The 12286-nt window shown below is 30.4% G+C and overlaps 1 protein-coding gene across 1 annotated transcript; it reads right to left on the bottom strand.

Annotated features, from left to right (window-relative positions):
• Positions 1-602: 602 nt before the first annotated feature.
• On the bottom strand, positions 603-2520 carry EJ05DRAFT_532171 (uncharacterized protein; the record flags this gene model as incomplete). Its single annotated transcript, XM_033749062.1, has 2 exons — positions 1364-2520; positions 603-656 (listed from the first exon to the last, which is right to left on the bottom strand). Exons 1-2 carry the CDS (start codon positions 2471-2473, stop codon positions 603-605), a joined length of 1164 nt encoding a protein of 387 aa, XP_033600264.1. The 5' UTR covers positions 2474-2520.
• Between the last annotated feature and the right edge of the window lie 9766 nt (positions 2521-12286).

Below are 12286 nucleotides of genomic sequence, written 5' to 3'. Positions count from 1 at the left end.
ATCTTAATCATAGCTTAATGACTAAGCTCTATTTTAGAAACGGGGGGAAATCTCTACTTAAGCGCGAGTAGCATTGCCTTAGCGTTTATCTATTAGGCTAGCGTCATTCGGTTTATAAAGTACTTTATGTCCCCTAACGTGTTTAATATTATTATTATAGTAAGGTAGTAAGACTTCTCCTAATTAGATATATAGAAATAGTCGTTGAAATTAAATGCCGCTTTTACGATATTGGCCTAGACCTTAACATTATTAAGTCTAGAGCCACTAAACGTGGGAATTTAAATCGGGTTTACTATCTTTACTATTTGCGACCGAGACTTCCTAGGGTAAGCGTTTACTACCCGTAGAGAATTATCCAAAGAGGAAGGCTAGGGGAACGGGTTATCGAGATTAGGGAGTAGTACTAGCGGTAGGCTTAGTAACACCAGGATATGAAAATTAGTCTAAGTCGTAATTAAACGGTTAGATAAACGGGAGGAAGGTCTAGATATAGAACGTATACCCTCGTTATATAATGATAGATAGACTTACCGCTAGGGAACACTCCGCTACTCTTATATTAAGGGAGCGTTAGAGCCAACTTAGAAACGCTTAATTTACTAAGCGAGAATATTAATAGTATCGAGTGATTCCGGCGTAAAAGGGTCGTCTAACTTAGGGATATAGTTATATAATAGGGGGTTAAAACTAATTAGGTCTAGTAACGGGGGTAGTAGTATAGTAAGGCTTATAGAGGCTAGAGATAGAGGTAGAGGTAGAAGATCATGTAAAGAAGATAAAGGAAATAGTAGGGACTGTTTAAGAGGTAGAGACAGACCGGGTAACGGCGGTCTAGGTCCTTCTATCATGTCTATAGCTTCCCTTAAACGGTTGGCGGATGCTCCGGGTATAATAATTATAGTTTTCTACTAGTCCGGGCCCGTAAATAACTAACTAGGTAGTTAGATAGTAAGGATTAATAGAAGACGTAGTGCTATCTATTAGTCTATAAAGGACTTCTAGGCTATAGATATTGCATCTAGGGTGCCTAAGGGGGTCTTATACGGCTGGTAAAGAAAATTCGTTATATCCTATCTCTATTCTCTCTCTTTAGAGCTGCTGCCAACCGTAAGGGGTATAATTAGTTTAGCTTATAAATACTTCTATATTACGGAACTCGTGTGGCGTGTAGACTCGTAGGGCTTCTTCTCTTTTAACTCGTTAGTAAGTACTCGTAGTAGACTTAATCCTTAATTTCCCAGTCGATGCACCACTATAGGGTTCATATCTCTTATCGTATTAGTGGATGTCTATAGGAAGAGGCTAGAGTACATGAGGTGTCTACTAAGTTGGTGCCAAGGCACTAATCCCTTAGGGTAACAGTGCCTTCGAAGTGATGCTTAACGAATGCCATATCATCGTCATCTTCTCCGGCACCCATTTGTTTTACACCAGGCGAGAAGCTCGTAATGGGTAGCACGATTACGTCGCCAACTTTCTTTGCGCTCGTAATCCTCGTGAAATGTTGCCACGTTACGCTGCCCTGGCTCGTGCTCATATCGAAAACGCTCGGATTGTTGAAGTACTTGAAGATGATATCAGTCCATAGCGCAGGGCCAGTGAAGTCGACTATGCCTCTGTGGTCTCTGGAGAGCCGGCCTCGATCTCTGCGAAGAAGAGTCTCTTCCGTAATGTTGGCTACGACATCACGAAGTATAGGATGACCAGGCTTTGATTGTATCGTCCATTGACAAAATTGTATTCTCCGGGAGTACCAATCCGCCCAATCGTCTCGATCCGGGTCGGCCTCGATACCTATGATCATACCGAAGGAATCTCTTGGAATCTTAGCAGGAACCCAGTCCGTCGCAGGCTTGAGCGCAGCAGTATCAATGTCAGAGTAGATACCGCCGCGTGCAAGTAGAATTAGGTACCGGAAGAAGTCAGCCTTGAGTATTGGGAGTGGCAGGGCATGATAGGCAGCCAATACATCTGGCAAGGATGCATACAGATGGCGCAACAAGTGCACCGCGATATCATCCGTTATGACCTCGTGTACGAAGCCTGGGTGCAATTGGGTCCAGCTAATTTCGTTCTCTCTGAATTCTTCCTCGAAGGACACCTCCGACGGGTCGTGCTTCCATGTCTGCCAAATGTATGCCGGGAAGTTAGATTGCGGATCGTATGGAAATTGATATTCAAGCTGTTCACGGAGCGACCTCGTGCCAAGCCCCTTCAAAGGATTCTGAAGAGAAGATAACTTGAGCGACTCTGCCGCACTACCCTTCCCTGTTGCAAATCGAGACGCTTCTACCATGGAGGCACGTAAGTCTTCCTTGAGTTGTGAAGCTGAGCTCCGGGTTGATGTTACAAACTTAGGCAATTGATCGGAGGGTGAATGCTGAGGTGAGGAGGATCGTAAGCTATGGAGGAAGAAAAGTATCGTAAGAATGGCAACTACAACAAGAGCAACCCGCTTCGACGTAATCATGGCTGCTACATAACAGTACAAAAGGTCGGATGTGATATCGTGTCCCATTCACAGTAGGTAAGGTATACGTTACATAGTAAACTTAGGTCCCTATATATAGAATGCCAAGGCGCTAAAGTACTAGTTATTCTTATAAGAGCCTAAGACTCTCTAGTTCTCTCTTTCTTTATCTATCTAGAATAATAATAATATTATTATTATTTAACTAGATAGATTACTACTCTATAGATCTAAATCTACTCTAGTCTAAGCTATTATATATAGAGAAATCTATATTAAAAAAACTTTTGTAGCTCTATAGTTATACTATTTCTTTCTCTATATTTTTTAAATATAATATTTTTTAGATATCTTCTATAATAATAGAATATCTATAATAATAATAATAATATTATTATTATATAACTAGATAGAGTAATACTCTATAGATATATATCTAGAGATAGACTTAAACTAGATTATATAAGAGATTAGAGATAATCTAGATATCTCTCTAAACTAGTAGAACTCTTAGAAGCTTATATTAACTATATAATTATAGACCTAGAATAAATAGAAAGAAGCTCTCTAAGTCTATTAGATATTCTAATAGAATAGATATCTAGAGTAGATTTAAAAACTATAGAAGAAACTAAGTAAATAGATATATAAAGAGCTTATAAAAGTCTAGATATCTATCCTTCTCTAAGTCTAAATAGAAGCTATAGAACTTCTATACTATCTATACTAGAGAAGTATTCTAGAAGTATCTCTATAGTATAAAGTATATAGCTAGAGAGATATAATATAATACTATCTCTATAAGAATTATAGATATAGAATAGTAGTCTAATAGATTATAAAAGAATTTAGAAGTATATTTAAAAGAATAGTCTACTCTTATAATAAGATTAATTTCTAAAGAGTAGAAATTAAGTATATATAATCTATTTATATAGTAATCTTACTTATTCTAGCTAACTTAGTCTAGGTCCTTCTATTATAGAACTATACTAGACTATAGTAGTCTAGTTAAGTCTATTCTAGTACTTATTCTAATAATCTTCTTCTTTCTTTTATACTTTACTCTAAAGTATTTAACTATATATAAATCTAAAATTCTAAAATTATTATATTTCTATATATATCTAATTAAGTCTTTATAATATAATTAATAGTCTTTATATAGATAAACTTTAGATCTTAGTTTACTTTTATTAACTTATATATATACTTATCTCTTACTTTCTAGCTATTACCTTAGAGATAGCTCTATAGATTATATAACTACTATATTAACTAAGCTATACTAAAAAATATATAGACTTCTTTATACTCTAAGAGACTAAACTAGTTAACTTAGGGCAATATAACGATCTATATATATATTAATTAATAGAGTATACCAAGTATAATAACCCCTAATATATATATATATATATATATATATATATATATAGTATATAAAATATAGTAATACTAATATATAGAGATACTATATATATATACTTAAAAACTTATTAAAGATATAAGTATAGACTACTACTACTAAATACTAATATACTAACTCCCTTTTATTAGTTAAGGGTAGCCCTTAACTAATAACTATAGAGGCCTTAGGCGCTAATATACCCTAGTTTCTACTAGGTATATCTCTAACCCTAGTATAGTAGAAATAGCTATATAGCGGAATATCCTAGAATAATTAAACCCCCATCTAAAAGATAATAAATAACTAAAGATATAGAATACTATAGATAAAGAAGAAAGAGAGAACCCTAACTAGGGATACTCTCCTAGATAAAATTAACTACTAGATAGTATATATAGAGAGAGAGATTAAGAAAGATAAGACTACCCTTCTTAGTATCTTCTAAAGTCTAGTCTAGAATATTAAGAAGCTTACTATAAGAGTAAAGTAAATACTAGAGGTAAGTCTAGAATTAAGATTAGACTAAATTAAGGCTAGTCTACTAAGAATCTAGAAAGACCTTATCTAGAAAAAATATCTAACTATATAGATCTAAGTTATAGTACTATTAGATAGTATAACTAGAATAATCTAAATACTAAGAATATCTATAGAAGAAGTATATAGTATATAGATTATTATCTAGAATAAGAATACTCTTATATAGGTCTAGAAGATATCTCTAAAGAATATTATTAATAAGATTAATAAATAAAAAGAAATATAGTTAAATATAGTTATAGCTAAACTTACTCTAGAAGATATAGTACTAACTACTACTACTAATATAGTCTAATAGACTATCTTCTATAACCTAAATATAATTAATAATATCTTCTCTAGTATATCTATCTACGCTAATATATATCTAATATAGATATATATAGTCTCTATCTAGAGATATATTATTAATACTAATAATATTAAGTAAATAGAATAATCTAATAACTAGAAATACCCTAGAATTAAGATTATAAAGATATAGTAGAAGAATATATAAGAGATTAAAGTAAAATTAAAAACATATTCTACTATAATAGTAGAGCTCTAAGACTCTATTCTTATCTATTAGATTATATAAGAAGACTTCTTTACTAAGAGGGAGTTATTTATAGTAGAACTATAGAATAAAGTATATATAATGAATTACCAGCTAGAGCCATAGAAGAATACGTAGACTCTAGTATAAGTAGTATAAGAAATAGTATAACACGTAGAAGAGGTGCCTATAATATAATAGGTAACCTTAGATAATAATCTAAGGCCGAGATAGACACCTATAGGGAGAGCTAATTATAGATACTTAGAATAGATATTCTAAGTAGTCTATCTAGTAATTAGAAATAGAATATTAGTATTCTAAGTAACGTACTAAATACTTAGAATAAGCATTCTAATTAGAGGACCTTAGTAGAACTATATAGACCCTTTAGACCCGATCTCTAGAAATAGTTCTATAGTAATTAATTTAAACTTATACCGATATAATTACTACTTCACTCGCCTACTAGCTAGTTACTATTTATACCCTATTAATACTTACTATAAACCTACTTATACTTCTCTAAGCCTTCTAAGTACCTTTATCTTTAGAAAAGCTAGAATACTCTATAGAACGGACTACTTTAGAGATAAGCCGCACCCTTATTAAGGAAGGTTTATTATAGTTTAATTACTTATCTTAGACTCTAAAGTAAGTATTCACGCTATCTATTTAAATATAAAATAGTAAATAATAGATAATCCTTATCTTTATAAACTACTCTATAAGTACTAACTATAGAATAAGTTAGATACCTTATTACTAAATTAGAGGAGTAAGTCGCGGAGCTCTAAAGAGAAAATATTAAACTTAGAAAAGCTAAAGAGAGCTTTAAAAGAAAAATTCTAGAACCTTTTAAAGGTAAGTAAAGCGAACTCTAAGGATTCCTAATATAGATTAGAATATATCTCTAGGCCTATTAAATTTAGGACCTAGAAGAATAAGTTATATTTACTGCTAGACTACTAAAGGGAGATATACTTACATGGTTCGAGCTCTACTTAAGGGACTTTATAGAAAATAATCCGTAGAATTAATAGAATAATACTACTAAGGTCTTTAAACGCTTTAAAGAATTTAAGAAATATATTAAGATAACTTTTAGAGATATAGATAAATAAAGGATAGCTAAGAGATAGATCTAGTAAATAGTCTAGATAAAATCTACGTCTAACTACGCCTCTAAATTCTAATAAATCTCTAGTTAGCTAGGATAGGATGATAAACCCCTAATTCTCTAGTTCTATACTAGATTATATAATAATGTTAAGGATGAAATCTCTAGAGAGAGAGACTATTCTACTAACCTCTAGAAGTATATTAAGCTTATAGTCTAGATTAATAACTAACTATATAAGAGACGCTATAAGAAAAGAGGGAAGAAGGTCTTTTAACCTATACTTAAATAAGATATAAGGAAGGGCTATCTTAATAAAGCCCTAAACTACTTATATAAGGGATTCTATAACGGACCCGTATCTATAGAACTTAGCGCCTTATAGATAAAATAACTATCTAATAAAGAAAAGGAGTAACTAAAGAAGGAAGGTAAGTATCTCTACTATAAGGAAAAGGGATACTATATACGCGAATACCTAAAAAATAAGAATAAGAAAAGTTAGATTAAAGACCCGGTACTAAGACGAGGGAACTTCACTATAGAAAAGAAAGAAGTACCTTATATAGCTATATTATAGACTAGTTATACTAATAACCTCTATTTTATATATAAGTTAGAAAAAGACGGTATAGATTAGTATCTAAAGAAAAGAAATATCTTAATAGCTAGTAAATAACCCCTATTACTTTACGAAAAAGTAGAACTATAGAAATACTTAGAAGTAATAAGAAGACCTAAACTAAGTAAAGAAATAGTATCTAAAGAAGTAATAATTAAAGGAAGTACTATAGAGGAGAATAGTAAGAAAGAAACCCTTACTATAGAAGAACTATATAATAAGTTAATAATAATATAAGACCCTATTACTTACTATATTATCTATTACTATAGAAAGTATATAGATAAGAATAATAGAGACCCACCTAGAAGAGACGTAGAAATCTAATTAGAAGATAACTAACTTATTTTAACCTACCACGAGGAACATAGTAAGACTTCCTAGGTTACTTATATCTATAATAACTATCTTCGCTACCTCTATAAGAAGCGAACCTAGAAATAGTTTCTATAATAGTATTAAAATTAAGTAATTCTAAAAGCCTTTAGGGACGAAGATATATAATAGTATAAAATAATTACTAAGAAAGCTAATAAAAACTACTTTATATTAAAACGGGTAGAAAATAAGATTTATCTAGAGAATTAATATATCTAATATCCGGACGTTACGTACCGAACTTATTTAATATCTAAGGCTATTATATAGTATAATCTTTAAGTAGACTTAGATAAAATTAAGAAATAAGTTTAATCTATAATCTAACTTATATAAGAAACGGAATAAGAACTTAGTAAGCTACGAAAAAACTAGAAAGGCTAGATACCCTAAGAGAAATAGCTAAGCTAAAAAGAAAATCTCTCGTATCTATTAGTAGCTTAGATAATAAAATATAAATATCTCTTAAAATTTAGCTCTATTAAAAATAATCTATTAAAGTACTAATTAATAGCGGAGTATAGTCTAATTTTATCTCTCTAACTATAGTAGATAAACTAAAAATATCCTATAATAGTAAAGAAGAACTATATAAACTATCTATATTTAAAGGACTTAATATAGAATATACTAATAGGATAGTATACTTAGAAATAGAACCTCTAGATTTAGTCTTAATAGTAGAATACTAATAATTATAACTAGATATAGCGGAGCTAGAATAATATAACTTAATTCTAGGAATACTATAGCTCGAAGAAGTTAACTCTATAATTAACTAGAAAACTAAGAAAATTATACCCTAGGAAATATTAAGACCCTTAGAAACTATTAAAGAAGAAGTAGAGATTAATAAATCTATAAAGGCGCTAATAACCGGGAAGTCTATCTACTATATTTAGAAGCTTAATAATAAGTAAGGTAATATAAAGAGCGGACCCTTATATAAGAAATATATAGTATAATAAAGTACGCCTATAGATAAATAGATTTAAAAAATAAACGACGTACTTATACTAAAGAAATACTACTAATACTATATTATCTTTAAAGAAGAACTTAAGATAGAACTACTAAAGTATAGCCTATATAATTATATAATAATACTCTAACTAGAAATAGTATCTATATTTAAAAGTATATACTAACTTACTAAAAAATAACTAGAGATAACGTAATAATATATTAAGAAAATAGAAGTAAAGGGATATATCTAACTCTCTAAATTATCTATAGAATATCTAATACTCTTTATACTAAAGAAAGATAGAAGCGAACGACCCTATATAGACTATTAATACTTAAATAATATTACTATTAAAAATAGATACCCTCTACCCTAAATTAATAAATTATAGGACTAACTTATAGAAGCTTAGTACTTTACTATAATAGACTTATAAGAAGTCTATAACCTTATATATATAATAGAAGGAGATAAATAGAAAATAGCTTTTTAGACTTAATACGGCTACTATAAATATCTAGTAATACTATTTAGACTAACTAATATACTAGCTATATTCTAAATACTAATTAATAATATACTAAGAGAATACCTTAACTACTTTATAATAGTATACCTAGATAATATATTAATTTATTTAAGAAACCTATTAGAGTATAGAGAATATATATATAAGATACTTTAGAAATTATAAATAGTAAATCTACTAGTAGAATTAAAGAAGAGTATCTTCTATATATAGAAAGTTATATTTTTAGAATTTAAAATTATATCTAGAGAAATATAAATAGACCTAAAGAAGATTAAAGCTATTAAAAACTAGAAATAATCTAAGATAGTTAAGGAAATCTGAGGATTTACCGGATTTATAAACTTTTATAGATAATTTATATATAACTATTCTATAAAGACGGCCCTACTATATAAGCTTATAAAGAAAAATATAATATTTAAATAGAGACTAAAGTAAGAATAAGTATTTTAATAATTAAAAGAGTCTATTATAACTAAACCTATATTAAAGATATATTAAATAGGAAAACTCTATAAAGTTAAGATAGATATATTAGAATTTACTATTAGAGGGTAGTTAACCTAGATAGATAAATAAGGGAAAAGATATTCTATAGTATTTTACTCCCGAAAATTCTAAGGATTAGAAATAAATTAGCTAATCTATAAAAAAGAACTCTATACTATAATTAAGTATCTTAAGAAATAGAGAAGCTATCTCTACGGATTAGACTATATAGTAAAGGTATATACTAACTATAAAAACCTAACTACCTTTACTATAATAAAGGAACTCCGAAAGAAATAAATTAGTTAGTATAAGCTTCTTATAGAGTTTAATATCTAAATTATATACTATAAAGGATCCGAAAACGGAAGAGCTAATACCCTTAGCTAATAAGTAGAATATAAGCAAAAAGAACCTACTATAGAATAGACTATATTAGAAATTACTAAAGAAGGAAACCTTAAACTAATATAATACGTTATAGTAATATAGAAAGAATTTATATTTAAGAATTCTAAGGGAAGGAGTATAATCCTAAGGGACGAGGCCTATTATTTTATTAAAGAATTCTATAAAGATCCAATATATAGATATTAAGAAGAAATAAAAACTTATAAAAGATTTAAGAGATACTATATAACTTATAAGGAAAGATAAGTTATTAAGAAAGTTATATAGGACTATATTCTATATAGTAAAAGCTAATCTAATAGATATAAACTATATAGAGAACTTTAACCGATTCCCCTACTATTATATACTTAGAAAATAATCTCTATAGACTTTATAATAGATCTACTACTCTTAAGAGAACTAGTTTTATAAGTATAGTATAATACTATACTAGTAGTAGTTAATAAACTTACGAAGTATACCTACTTTATACCCTATTAAAAGAATATAGATATAGAAGAAATAGTCTATATATTCCTACGAGTAGTTATAGTAAACTATAGTTTATCTAATAGTATTATATCTAATAGAGATAAGCTCTTTATATTAAATTTTTAGAAAAGTCCATTAGGAAAGATACGGCGCTCCCAATGCTTCTAGGTCTCCCGGTACTTCTAAAGTTATCCCAAATGGGTCCCGGTACTTCTAGAGTTGTCCCAATCCTCCTAGAGTCGTCCCGGTACTTCTAGAGTTATTCTAATCCTCCTAGAGTCGTCCTAGTCCTCCCGGAGTCGTCCTAGTTCTTCTAGAGCCGTCCTAGTTCTTTTAGAATCGTTCTATCGAACGTTAAGAAAACGTTTAATCCTATTATATACCGGTATATATAGTAACGTTCTACTAAATACCGGTATAGTATAGTAATACTACTTTATATTATAACTATACTTTAAGTATCTAGGAATATTCTATAATATACTAGCGGCATATAGTATATCGGAACATGATCCCGTTATATACCGGCATATATAGTAACGTTCTACTATATACCGGTATATAATAGTAATACTACTTTATACTACGACTATACTTTAAGTATCTAGAAATATCCTATAATATACCGGCGCATGTCGGAATATTCTATTATATGCCGGCATATATAGTAACGTCCTACTATATAACGGTATAGAATAAATATCTTATTTCTCTTCACGTATAGATATATATAGATATATAATCACGAGTAAACAGCGGTTTGTATTTATACTACCATGCTATCTAGTCTCTTAGAAGCTAATTAACTAACTACCTTACTTACTTCTATACTACTATATCTCTATGGGATTAAAGCGTACGCCTATTACTAGTATATTAGATATAGCTATCTCTACCGTAGCTATATCTTCTTTTCCTAGGTCTAAGGCTTATATCCTCGTGCTTTCGATTACCTTACCTAACGCGGCGAGTCTAGCCTTAACCTCTAAATAGTCTAAAATTAAAGTATACGCATATACTATAGGCCGATATTATCTATGGCGATAATATCTTATACTTACCTACGGCCACGTCTCCTTACGTAAGTATTAGTCTACTAACACTATAAAACCAGCGACTATTAGGTCTTATCCTTCGTAGACCTACGAAGCTAATACTAGTAGAATACACGGAGAATCCGACTTAGTCGATCTAAATAATCTATATACCTTATTTAATTCGGACGTACTTAGGCTGGCTAGTAAATATACTAATATTTTCGCTTATATATATGGACGTAGTACCTATATATATTAGTGAATTACGTTACTAGTAGGTAGTGTAAACACTTACTAAGTATAGGAATATTAAGCTTACCGGTACGGTATATACGAGTACGATTTTCTCCGGGTAGTTGGCGGATGTTTATCGCGCGCGTCTAGTACTTTCATTATAAACGTTATTATTAATGAAGTTACGGATCTAGTTTACCTTTAAAGCGTGTTTATTAGCTAGCGATACTATCTTCTTTCGCATGGCCTTATCTAGCTATAGAAGCGCTTCGCATACGGGATTAGTGATTATCTTACTTAGTATACTATTATTACTATCCCTCCGACGCGTAAGCGTAATATTAATTTACTCGTCTTCTATCTTTTTATTAGTAAGGTATATAAGTAGTATACACGTAGTAGCTAGTCTAGCCTAATAGTAGTATACGTTAAGCCCGGACCCGGTACCCCCTTTCGATTTACTCTAGGCGGTAGATTATATCTACGAGTCCCGCGGCGTTCCGTTAGGCTATAGATTATTAAACTATCTACCTCTATTCTTATATAACTATATGATTATCTTCTCTAGTTCTATAGCCGGGATAGATATAAACTCTACTACTAGCTTTAATATCGTAGATAGATATACCTCTCCATTAAACTATTTAGTTAGTAGTCCCCGTTATAGGATGAATAGTAAATACTAATCGGCTACCATACGTAGTATACGCTTACCTTCTATGGTTTCTAATGCCCTACGGACTATCGCGGCCATCGTGTCCGCCGACTTACCTTTTATTAAACTAAGGAGTTTATTCGACCACGTTATAATAATCTTTCTTATAGTTTTATTCTATAGGCTCTTAAATACCCTTTTAGTAGTATTATCGTTAACGTAGTTAGGTAACTTATCTAGAGCACCTACCTCGATAGCCGCTAGAATATCTACTAGACTATTCGAGAGGGGCGTTACACTAACCTATATACTAAATATAAGGGTATTATATATCGTATATTTATACTATTTTATATCGGGGTTCTTTACGGAATAGAACTTGTCTACTATTAATATACTAAGGAA

This window comes from Pseudovirgaria hyperparasitica (assembly GCF_010093815.1).
Source record: "Pseudovirgaria hyperparasitica strain CBS 121739 unplaced genomic scaffold EJ05scaffold_9, whole genome shotgun sequence".
Taxonomy (NCBI): domain Eukaryota; kingdom Fungi; phylum Ascomycota; class Dothideomycetes; order Acrospermales; family Acrospermaceae; genus Pseudovirgaria; species Pseudovirgaria hyperparasitica.
The sequence above is the reverse complement of the archived record's forward strand: the minus strand, read 5'-3'. Positions and strand labels throughout refer to the sequence as shown.